The 12,928-nt window shown below is 45.2% G+C and overlaps 1 protein-coding gene across 1 annotated transcript in view; it reads right to left on the reverse strand.

Annotated features, from left to right (window-relative positions):
- LOC144673607 (plexin-A1-like) overlaps window positions 1–12,928 on the reverse strand; it is a 316,439-nt gene that overhangs the window by 128,962 nt on the left and 174,549 nt on the right. The window contains exons 5-7 of the mRNA XM_078535357.1: window positions 10,395–10,518; window positions 6,179–6,332; window positions 2,297–2,396 (exon numbers count right to left, since the gene is read on the reverse strand). Coding sequence (XP_078391483.1) covers window positions 2,297–2,396; window positions 6,179–6,332; window positions 10,395–10,518 — 378 coding nt within the window. The remainder of the gene's footprint in view (window positions 1–2,296; window positions 2,397–6,178; window positions 6,333–10,394; window positions 10,519–12,928) is intronic.

Below are 12,928 nucleotides of genomic sequence, written 5' to 3' on the forward strand. Positions count from 1 at the left end.
GTTGATCTGTGGCTTGGTGGTTTGTGAGCGTTCTTGGATTCAGAGCGCCTCTTGCATTTTTTCATTATGCTTGATACTTGGATCTCCCAATAAGTGTCCACGCAGGTTTCCGATGATAAAGATCTCCATTACATAGCCATACTAGAAGACTTGCGTAACTGTGCAGTGCCCTTAAGTGTCCAACATTTATTCCCCGTCTCACATGTTACAAAGCAGCTCATCCTCCTGCTTCTCTGTGAACAGCGCAACTGAGATCTGCTGCATCAAATGCACTTCAAAGTGCTGAAAATACTCAAATACTCGAGCATTTCCTGCTGGTTTTCCTGACCCTGATATCTTGGCCCCTCTCCAGGGCAGGAGGTAGATTTGCAGAAGCAGCTGCCTTATCAACAGAAACCTCCCCACAACAATTGGTATCTAACTGATCTCAGCATGTCCCTATTTGGCCACTGGGAGTGTTCACGTAGGTTAAACACAGCTCCGTTTTAGCATGTTAAAATCACAACCGTGCTCCTGACTGCCTGGGAGGAAGGCTTTACAGACACACATTTTAGATATAGTCCTCCATGCTATAGAAATCTGCGCAATTCTCTAGCCGCTTGAGTCGATGGAAAACATTTCTCCACCAAGATCGCCATTAACAAAAGAACACAGGAACAGGAGGAGGCCATTCAACCCCTCGAGCCTGTTCCACCATTCAAAGGAACCACGGCTGATCTGTAATTTAACTCTATCCACCCACCTTGGCTTCAAATCTCCTGACAAAAAGAAATCCATCTCAGATTTTCAATTACAAACTGAGCTAGCGCTTGCTGCTTTTAGTGAGAAAGTGTTCCACTCTTCTGCCGCCCTTTTGCAAGGAGAAGCCTTTCCCAGCTTCTCTTATGAACAGCCTGGCTCTGGTTTTAAGGTCACGTCCTGTTTTCTGGGGCCCACCCACCAGCCGAAATGGTTTCTCTCTCCATCTACCCCATTTATTTCCTTTATCGAAATCCGAAAAACCTCAAATCACCTCTTACCCTACTAGATTCATAGGATGACAAGGAAGAGGAGCAGGAGTAGGCCATTCGGCCCATTGAGCCTGTTCCGCCATTCAATAAAGTCATGGCTGATCTGGTTGTGGCCTCATATCCACTTTCCTGCCTACCCCCAATAACTCTCGTCTTCCTTGTTGATCAAAACTCCGTCTTCAACCCAGCCTTGAAGATATTCAATGACCCAGTCTCTACTGCTCCCTGTGGAAGTGAGTTCCAGGTACAACTGACCCTCAAGGGGAGAAATTCTTCCTCATCTCCATCTTACTGGGAAACCTCTTATCTTTGAAATCTGCCCCCAATTCAAGATTCTCGCACAAGGAAAAACATCTTCTCAGCATCTACTCTGTTACCCCACTTCAGAATCTTTCATGTTTCAATCAGATCACCTCTCATTCTTCCAAATTCCAATGAATATAGGCCTAACCTGTTCAACCTTTCCTCATAAGCCCAGGGAGTACAAGCCTTGTTACTGTAAACTCTCCTCATAACCTAACAGTTGGAGCCCTGGTAACATTCTGGTGAATCTCTGCTGCACACAACCTTATCTTCCAACTCAAGGATAGCAATTCCCCAGGAGATCCTATCAAATAGCAGGCCAGGCTCAAATGGCCTACCCCTGTTCCTAAGCCCAAAGTCTATCTTTGGCATAAAAGAAAGAACTTACATTTATATAGCTGCTTTCCCATCCTCAGCATGTCCCCAAAGTGCCTTCCAGCAAATGAAGTGCTTTTCAAGCGTGATCACAGTCGTAACAGGGAAACCAGGCAGCCAATTTATGCACAGCAAGCTCCCACAAACAGTAATGAGATAATTGACCAGATAATTTGTTTTAGCAAGGTAGTCGATGGATAACCATTGGTCAGGATACTGGGAGGATTCCTCTGAGTTTCCAAAATAGCACCTGGGGATCGGAACGGGCAGAGCAGATCTTGGCTTAACGTCTTTACCTGAAAGATAGCACCTCTGACAGGGCAGCATTCCCTCTGCACTAGTACACGCTAACAGCTACCTAGAATGCATTAGCGTATATCAAAGCGTCAGTTTTAAATTCAGAATAGCTAACCTGAGGCAGAGATATTCAACTCAGCTTCATGGGCCCCAGCATGTGCGCAGCACTACAACACTCATGGGCCAAGCTCGCACGTGAAACACGGCACTTTGGTGAGGGGTGAGGGACCAGACGCTGCCAGAAACATCACAGCATCAGAAAGGAAACAAAGAGGAAGAAAGCGTTTCCACTCAATAAAGTTAATACTCACGACTGATGAACGCTGCAGTTGTAAAACACAAAGTCTGTGCTGGCAAACTTCTTGCCCGTTTCCTTTGACTTCAAATATAATTTGACCACCCGCTTGTCTCCTGAACAAAGCAAACAGCAAAAAAAGTCATTAAATATGGACTTTTGAGGATGATTAAAAGATATGAAACAAAGTCAAGTACAAAAAAAGGCCATTCAATCGATGGAAATCCATTCGTTCAGAACCTTGACTTTCCTATGGAAACTCTCTCCTACCCAAACAGGCAGACAGGGCCTCAGTTTAATGTCTCATTTGAAGGACAGCGCCTCCAACAGTGCAGCACTCCTTCAGCACTACAATGGAGTTTTCTAGCTTCTATAAGCAAAACTGCCCTGCAAATCCAGCAAAGTACAGATACCACTGGCATAGCCAATCAATTAGATGCAGGGTGGGACTTGCAGCAAACTGGTTCTATTTTACAGCAAATCATCCAACACTCAGCAAAATCCATTCTAACAGCCTCGAGCACAACACAATTTATTTACTCAGCAAGCAGGGGTCGATTTGGCCATTTTAACAGAGTCTCCAGTAATGCCTTCAATATTCATTCCCTCCACTACCAATGCACAGTGGCAGCAGTGTGTACCATCTACAAGATGCACTGCAGGAACCCACCAAGGATCCTTTGACAGGACCTCCCAAACCAATGACCTCTACCGCCTAGTAGGACAAGGGCAGCAGATAGATGGGAACACCACCACCAGCAAGTTCCCCTCCAAACCACACACCATCCTGACTTGGAAATATATCGGCGTCCTTCACTGTCGCTGGGTCAAAATCCTGGAACTGCCTCCCTAACAGCACTGTGGGTGTACCTACAATACAGCGACTGCAGTAGCACAAGACGACAGCTCACCACCACCTTTTCAAGGGCAATTAGGGATGGGCAATAAATGCTGGCCTACCCAGCAAGTCCACATCCCACAAATGAATACATTTTTTAAAAATGCAGCAAATGGCACTCATGACTGAAACTATAGCAAAGTCTCCCAACAAAAACAGGATTATTGCTCCATAAGGATAGGCAGGGTAGCTAAGTAATGCAAATTATATGAGTGTTAGCTCCCAGCCTGATCCCAGAGTGGAACCCAGCTTGGTAGATCCTAACTTTTATTTGTTTGTTTAAATACGTGGAGAGTAGCCACTGAACAGAGTCACAGGAGTCAGCTGATGAACTTTTAACAAAAGAATAAAACATTTATTCAACAAGATGAACTATATTACAATACTCCTTCACCTACAACTATGCCTTTACAGATGTATACAGATTTGTAAGGATAACACAAGTTACAAAAGCTATCTTATACTCTAATGTTCACAGTAAGTACACAGTCCATGTAAATCTACAGCACCCGGTGGTCAGAAACACCACACTCTCCAGTGACAGGTGCCATCTCAACCAGATGCTACAGAGCTCTCCTCAACTGCCCCCGCCAGGCACTTGTCACACCTTGAGCCAACTAGTGTCACTGAACTCCGTGCTTCATGCACGGGTTTCCAATCTCCACTCTCCAAGGCCTCGCCTTGGAATCTTCTCCCAAACCGACATTTTCTCTCAGACGTCCTCCGCACGGGTTCACCTCCAGGGTTTCAAACTCTCATTCTGATGTTCCTCTTCCCTGGGTCACCACATGCATTCAAGTTGTCTTCCACACACTTTTGTCTCTCTGACTCAGCTGTCAACAGTACACCACTGCTTCACATGGCCATAGCAAAAAGTTACAGACCTTCAGCTGTTTCTTTGGGCCTCCTTGCCTCTTTCAGGCTGTTCTCGCTTTAAATCTGCTTTCTGCAGCTTTTGTCTTTTTAAATCTGAAGCATGGAGCTTTTTCTCTCTGCTCCTCACTCTTAACTTCCATTAACAGTACCTTCTCCAGGTTCCTGTCCTTCCTTGGACTAGAAAGTCATCTTTGGACTTTCTCTTTTTCCACTCCCCTGGATTTTTGGGGGTTTTCTTTAGCTCGGGACTGGCTATCTATCCCCTTTGTTCCAATCTCTCCAGGCAGCTACTTTCAGAACCAACTACATGCAAACAGCTTTCAAAACAACTGCTGTTTCTCTTCTGTATGTGTGTCTGTGGGAGGGGCCTGCCCCTCTGGGCCCTTGTTGCTAGACAACAGTTGAATGTTTACCTTCTCTTTAGGGGTCGTAAAATCCCTCATTTGAAATCCAAGCACCTTTTTAAAGTGAAACTGAAACTCCATTCGACCTTTCTTAACACACAGATACAGAAATACAACTCAAACTTAAACTTTAAAGCTAAAACTCATTCCTAACACACGCAAATACCAATATAACTTACTTAAACTGTCTCTATTTCCTAACAGTGAGTAAGAACAATCCCAGTCATTTGTAGTCTCCAGGGCAAGTTACTCAATCATCTCCATTGCATCTGGAACTCATGGTGTCTCTCTGTGCAGCCTAAACCTTAAGGAGCATAATCTTGCAGTACAGCCTCACCAGTTTGAGGTCCAGAAGTTATCACCCAAAAACACCCTGGAATGCAAACTTAGTGACCATCCTTGCTCCTGCCTTCCCCAGGCACCTGCAGCGTAACCTTGACGCTGAAGCTACCGACCACAATGCTTTACTGTATGGCCGTCAGACTCATTGGCAAGAAAAGCCACACACAATATTCATTTACTTATTTTCCTCACTCATGGAAGACAGCTGCGAGAATAATTTATTGTTTCCAACTCTCACCCTCCCATCCCCCTCTCCTGGAGCATAGGAACAGAATGGGAGGAACAAGCCACGGAAACATCTGGGACGCATCTGTAACTAAGCTTGTAACAATTTTTTTTTTAATTTTTTTATTCCTGTGTAAATATTCTACCCCCGGCCCTTTCCAGACTATAATATTCGTTTCTGTAACTCCCAGGGCTCCCCAAAAAACTGGCAGATTGTAAACTGCCTTAACCAAGATATAAAATTAAGCTCCTGACACGCAACACTGCGCAAAACTTGTAGCTCTAACAAATCCAAGGATATCCTCCTTTGGCATCTCGTGAAACCCATGACTCACGTCTTCCAAACCAAGGCCCAAATTTTATGTGTCCATATGTTCCCCCATAAACATCTCACGGACACACAGCCCACCATACTCAGTGTAAGGTAATACACGCCCCAGGAAGTCATCCAGAAAAGTAACTCAGTACTTTTCTTTTTACTTATTCATTCTCAGGGCATGGGAGTCACTAGCAAGGCCAGCACTCATGAGTAGCACCAGCAGTGGCTCAGTAGATAGCACTCTTGCCGCTGAGTCAGAAGGTTGGAGGCTCAATCCCCATTCTAGAAAGTTCCAGGCCAAAAAACTTGAGCGAGCACTCCAGGGCAGTACTGAGGGAAGGCTGCATTTCAGAGCTGCTGTCTTCTGGGTGAGTTGTTGAACCCCCATCTAGTCATTCAAGCAGGTGTGAACGATTCCACAGCAACTTTAGAATAAAAGTAAAGGAATTATCCCCAGTGACTTGGCCAACATTCAACCCTCAACCGATATCACGAGAAAGAATTAGCTGGTCATTATTCCATTACTGTCTGTGGGATCGTGCTATGCACAACTGGCTGCCCAGTTCACTTCTTTGCAACAAAGACTCCACTTCAAAAATTTTTAATCGGCTTTAATGTACTTAGGGATGTCGTGAAGTCACGAAAGGCCCTATATAAACGCAAGTCCGTCGTTTTTAAATCGAATGAGCTATCGGGGGAGGGGGTAGGGGGGGGTGGGGAAACATGCCTGAAGTCACCGCGCCTACTGCAAGTACATGTCAGGATGACCAGACAAGGCTCCGCACTGTTGCCGGCTCATTACAGGCTCAGGACCTCGGAACATTGCAAGCTTACCCTGGCCTCTCGTGATGGGGACAATCTCTCTGGCCGAGGGAGACCGACAGTAGATCCGCCCGTCCATTATCCGACCCTCAGTCTCCGTGAAATTCTCAAAGGAACAGTTGACTCCTGTAGATAGGTCAGGGACATTGCGGGTTTGTAGAATCAACTGGAGAGAGAGAGAGAGAGAGAATATCTTTAAGAACGGTGGACCAGAACATCAATAATCCAACAGAGAGCAGAGACCCTGCTACAGCAGGAGTGACACAAGCAGAAGTCAAAATATTTCATAGCAACCGCTTGCCTGAATATTGTCCTTTCAAACTCTTCAGTTGCAGGCACTCGGTCTAGTTAGGGTGTGGGTTTCACGGGCACTGATATCTCACATGATTGCCAATTCTGGACAAGTGCAGCTCCAACTACACTCAAGAAGCTCGACACCACCCAGGACAAAGCAGCCCACTTGATCAGCACCACATCCACCAGCTTAAACATCCACTCCCTCCACCACCGACACACAGTGGCAGCAGTGTGTATCATCTACAAGATGCACTGCAAAAACTCACCAAGGCTCCTAGAAGCTACCACCTAAAAGGACACAGGCAGCAGGCGCATGGGAACACTACCGCCTGGAAGTTCCCCTCCAAGTCAATCACCATCCTGACTTGTAAATATATCACCGTTCCTTCACTGTCGCTGGGTCAAAATCCTGGAACCCCTTTGACCCTAACAGCACTGTGGGTGTACCTACACCAGGCAGACTGCAGCAGTTCAAGAAGGCGGCTCACCACCACCTTCTCAAGGGCAATTAGGGATGGGCACTAAATGCCCATAAAAATAAAATAAATGACAGTTCACTGTCAGCAAACGCAGAATGCAAAAGCTGAGACTTCAATGCAGCATTGAGGGGTGACTGCATTGCTGGGATGTTGACAATACATTTTCAGAAAGCTTTTGATAAGGGGTTAGTATGCAAAATTAAAGCAGTTGTGATTGGAGGTAACATATTGGCATGGATTGAGAATTGGTTAACAGACAGGAAACAGAGAGGAGGGATAAATGGGTCTTCTTGGAATGGCAGGTGGTGACTAGTGGGGTACCGCAGGGATCAGTGCTTGGGCTCCAGCTGTTCACAATATATATCAATGATTTGGATGAGGGAACCAAATGTAATATTTCCAAGTTTGCTGACGACACAAAGCTTGGCGGGAATGTGAGTGGTGAGGAGGGTGTAAAGAGGCTTCAAGACGATTTAGACAAGTTGAGTGCGTAAATATGAAGTCCCCCATCAGGAGTATCCCAAATGGCTTAGCACTGTCTAGAACACTACATATAACCCTGAAACTGTCCAAATCCTTGGCAGGTCCCCTAATAAGAATCATTTACTTCACTCGCTTCTCTTTTCACATGAGCAAATGTTGGGAGAAGGAATTCAACAATATAACTTTACATTAAAAACTAAAATAGACAACTGTGAATTTTATTAACATTAAATCATGAGGCTATCATAATTGGTAAAATTGATATGGCTCATTAAAAAAATATATAAATTCAACAGGTTTAAGCATGATTTGTGAGCAACTTGGGCTTTGCAACCATCAAACTATTAGAAAGCAGGCTCATGAATGTACTAACTAAAATAAATTTATTTATGTACCTTGTATAATAGAAGATTGCTTCCAGAGCTCAGGAATCTGGAGTTGAATTTTTACAGGTTAGAAGGGGATAAGTAAAGCCACAGCTGTAATAAGTCACCAGGACCGGATGAGATGTATCCAAGGATATTGAAGGAAGTAAAGGATGGAAATTGCTGAGGCACTGGCATCTTCCAATCCTCCTTAGATACAGGACGGTGCCAGAGGACTAGAGAATTGCAAATATTACACCCTTGTTCAAAACAAGGATAAACCTGGAGGCTACAAGCCAGTCAATTTAACCTTGGTGTGGGGAATCTTTTAGAAACCATAATTCTGGACTAAATTAACAATCACTTTGGTAAATGTGAGTTAATTAAGGAAAGCCGGCATGGGTTTGTTAAGGGCAAGAGAAAGGGCGCTTCAAGAGCTTGTTTAAATTTTTTGATGATGTAACAGGGAGGGTTGATGAGGGTAATGCTATTGATGCGGTGTACATTGAATTCCAAAAGGCATTTGATAAAATGCCACACAACAGACTTGTGCGCAAAGTTAAGAGCTCATGGAATAAAAGGGACTGGAGCAACATGGATATGGAATTCGCTGAGCAACAGGAAACAAAGAGTAATGGTTAATGCTTGTTTTTCAGACTGGAGGAAGTTTTATAGTGGAGTTATACAGGGGTCAGTGTTATAACCCCCTGTTCTTCCTGATATATATTAATGACCTAGCCCTGGGTGTACAGGGCACAATTTCAAAATTTGCAGATGACACAAAACATGGAAACATTGTGGATTGTGAGGAGGTCGTGTAGAACTTCGAAACGACATAGGCAGGCTGGTGGAACAGGTGGACGTGCAGAAGACAAAATTTAATGCGGAGGAGTGTGAAGTGATTCATTTTGGTAGGAAGAATGAGGGGGGGACGATATAAATAAAGGGTACAATTCTAAAGGGGGTGCAGGAGCAAAGGGATCTGGAGGTATATGTGTTAAAGGTGGCAGGACAGGTTGAGAGAGGGGTTAATAATGCATATGGTATTCTGGGCTTTATTACTAGGGACGCAGGGTACAAGAGCAAGGAAGTTATGGCGAACCTTTATAAAACACAGGGTTGCCCTCAACTGGAGTATTGTGACCAGTTCTGGGCTCCATACTTAAGGAAGGATGTGAAGGTATTAGAGAAGGTGCAGAAAAGATTCAAGAGAATGGTTCCAGGGATGAGGGACTTCAGTTTTTTTTTTATTCATTCACGGGATGTGGGCTTCGCTAGTTGCCCCTTGAGAAGGTGGTGGTGAGCTGCCTTCTTGAACCTCTACAGTCCATGTGGTGTAGATACACCCACAGTGCCGTTAGGAAGGGAGTTCCAGGATTTTGACCCAGCTATGCTAAGAACACAGATTGGAAAAAGAGGAGAAAATTTAAGAGGAGATTTGACAGGCTAAATAGGGAGAAATGCAGGGAGAGGTTAGCATCTGGAATACAATGCTTGAGAGTGTGATGGGGGCAGATTGAAAAGAGAATCTGACAAGTATCTGAAGAGGAAAAATTTGCAGGGCTAAGGGGAAAAGGCAGGGCATGACAGAAGGTGAAATGCTCTTGCAGAGAGATGGCATAGGCATGAAGGGCTGAATGGTCTCCTTCTATGCTTTAATTATTCTGTGATTCTATGATTAGTCACGACTCAAAGCAATCCCCATACCTCTTGTCAAATCAATGACTTGACCAGCCCAACACAAAGATTCTTTTATCCAATCAGATAGGATCAGATTTGATGCCAAATTAAATGGCAGTCCGCTCTTTTCAAAAGCTGCAGTACATCCAATCTCCATGGAGACTAGGTAGTCTGAGACACGGCAGACAAGATTCAACAGGGGCTCCAAGACGATGACACTGAATTGCATCAAATATTAAATTGCCCTGACGTTTTCCTTCACCATCCCCCCCTCCCAAAAAAAGAACAAGTGACTTCCTCCCGCTCCTCCCCCCTTCCCTCCCTCCCCCTCCTCCCCCCTTCCCTCCCTCCCCCTCCTCCCCCCTTCCCTCCCTCCCCCTCCTCCCCCCTTCCCTCCCTCCCACTCCTCCCCCCTTCCCTCCCTCCCACTCCTCCCCCCTTCCCTCCCTCCCACTCCTCCCCCCTTCCCTCCCTCCCACTCCTCCCCCCTTCCCTCCCTCCCACTCCTCCCCCCTTCCCTCCCTCCCACTCCTCCCCCCTTCCCTCCCTCCTGCTCCTTCCCCCTTCCCTCCCTCCAAACCCCAAACATTGAGGCAGAAGCTCCGATGAGGTCTTCACTTCAAAGAGCTTGGTATGACCAGGTCCCAAATTCACATTCAATTCCAATCAGTTCTGTGGTGAACTGGATTAATGACGACATTAAAGACACAACTGAGAAGCTTGACCATTTCATTTTGGTTTTACACATGCACGCACACACACGCACATGCACACGCACACACATGCACACACGCACGTGCGCACACACGCACGTGCACACACACGCACATGCACTGCACGCACGTGCACACACACGCACATGCACTGCACGCACGTGCACACACACGCACATGCACACAGACTGAAAAATCCAATCAAACTCACCAGAACCTGGGACATGGTAACAGAGATATTTCTAGGCTGGACACTCAGCTGGACACACTGTCGCAGGTTCGCCGCGAAGCGTTGATATTCATTGGCTCGGTCACACCTGTCCTTGCGAGAGCATCTAAAGCAACATCAAAAATCTTCAGTTACCACCCATCCACAACGCCGCACACTCTCAAATAACAAGAGAGTTTTAAAAAAATGTTAATTTATCCTTGGGGTGGGGGTGTCGCTGACAAGGCCAGCAATCGTTGTCCATCCCTATTCACAAAGAATTACGCAGAACAAATGGCCCAACTCTCTCTCTCTCTCTACACCGCTAGGATCTCAAGCCTGTGGAGCCGTCGCCTCTCAGTCTTCCCTCTCTCTCTCTCTCCAGCTTTTAAAAGCCAAACTCGGCATCAATCGAATCACCACTCGGAGTTATTTCCTGCCACCTTCGGTGAACCCTAAAGTGCACGGTGGAGATTCAGCCCTTCTCAGCTGAACCCCCAAATGCATCCGTGGGGGGGTTTAATCTTAACTCTAGATGAAGGTCCACCTGAAGGAGCTGGGCCAAAATTAAATGCCACCTGACTGAAAAGCCCAACGAAGGCTATTGTGTTGCACGTCTATTAGATTTCAGATTGCATAATTTGTCAGGTTGTTGGCACTTCTATTGCTAACAAATCCTGCCCGGGGCTCCTTCAATAAAACATTTTAAACTCGAGAATTATTAAATAAAGCGTTTACTGAGACCACACACAGCACATCTGAAGCATAGAGCAGGCACCACAACAGATAAAGACCAGGCCATAGATCGCATCGCTAAGCAAAGGTGAAAGGTCAAGGGTGAGAAGTGTGTCCCTCATTAGCAAGAGGGAGATGAAAGGGGGAAAGTTGGGAGCCAGTTTCAAGGGATTTTTTTAAATGCAGATACTGGGGTTTGTGTCACTCCAAAGACTAGCTAACAGGTACAGAGGATACAACGTAAATTACAAACACAGTTGTTACACAGGAATAAGAAGAGGCCATTCAGCCCCATGAGTCTGTTCTGCCATTCCATTAGATTGTGGTTTAAGATTCCTCAGAAATACTACCAAAGTAGAAAATACAGAACTTGAATATCGCTGAAAAGAGAGACATGTTTCCAAAGCTTTTTTGTCTTGCACTCATCAGGACAAACACAAGAATGCCAAATTTCAAACCATCACAACAACTTTTGTTGCAAGAGAAAAGAGTGCTGATTGGTTGGCAAGTCAACTCTGATTGACCAAGGCATTGATTGGTGACAAAGGTCCACAGCAATGCCTCAGCCAATCAGAGTCAACTTGCAAACCAATCAGCACCCTTTTAACTGTGGGGATCATTTGAAATTTGACATTCTTGTGTTTGTCCTGATGAATACTGTGGTAACTATGGCTGTGGCTAATGTGCAGTATACCTTTAAGAATGATGTTATAAAGGAAGATCACATGACCTTGTGTAACCAATAGAAGAGTAGCATGGGCTACCTCAGTCATTAGTTAGTAGTTAGTTGGAAGTCAGTAGTCTGCAAATGAGCAGCATAAGTATGTAGGTAGAGTTTGGTGTAGAAGCACACATGTGTAGCAGCTGAATACCTTGTAAATAAGCAGAATGTGCTCCACCTAAGAAGTGACTGCAGAACTACTCTATCTAAAGTACCAACTTGGTCACCGTGCAAGTCACAATAAACTGTCAACTGAGTCACAACAAATACAAAACAAAACACCTTGACATGTCTCTCTTTTCGACCATATTAAAAGTGGAGAATGCTGTAGGTCACAGATAAAGGAGTAAAGCTCCCATGACTTGGCCCCCTAGCTTCTGAACCAAGGTGCTTCCACCAGACTAGACTTACAAAGGCCCTTGGCCCCACTGGCACCTTTAGCACCTCCTCCCAATCAGTTAAGCTGGTCGGCCACACACTCGAGGGAAAATATCCTATTTGGATCGGGGAGTGGCAATAAAAGCAGTGACAATGGCCTCGCTGGTGAACGCTCTCCTCTCTTTCCCCTACCCGATATGTATTAATTCCTTGTGATCTCCTGCATTGAAAATTCAATTTTCCAAACATAAATATAAATCGTGTTAGTGTTTCCATCCATGCTGCATTGAATAATTTATAGTCAGCTGCTGTCTTAACAAGACACAATCCTCTTTAAACCCAAGTCACTTGATGTTAAGCCACATTGGGCTCTGTACATCTGTGGACAGAAGCAATATCATCTTGTGAAAACAGAGGAAATGATGGCACCTGAATAATTGATGTCCCAATTTAAATGATCACAGTTTAATATCAAGATCAAGCTGCTATGGCTCCACTGTAGACTTGGTCTGTCACACACCCGTGGCCCCTTGGTGTAATCACTGTTAATTCTAAAGCAGATTAGTGTGAGAGCATTAACAGGAAGATTTTCTTGACTTTTATCACAGAAGTGAATCTCGAGATAAAGCTTGAAAGACGGGATTTCCCTTTTCAGAAACTGCTCGCCTCATTATCCCCAGTGAGCGCGAGAATGGGAAGAAGG

Source organism: Cetorhinus maximus, unplaced genomic scaffold (assembly GCF_964194155.1).
Source record: "Cetorhinus maximus unplaced genomic scaffold, sCetMax3.hap1.1 HAP1_SCAFFOLD_398, whole genome shotgun sequence".
NCBI lineage: Eukaryota > Metazoa > Chordata > Chondrichthyes > Lamniformes > Cetorhinidae > Cetorhinus > Cetorhinus maximus.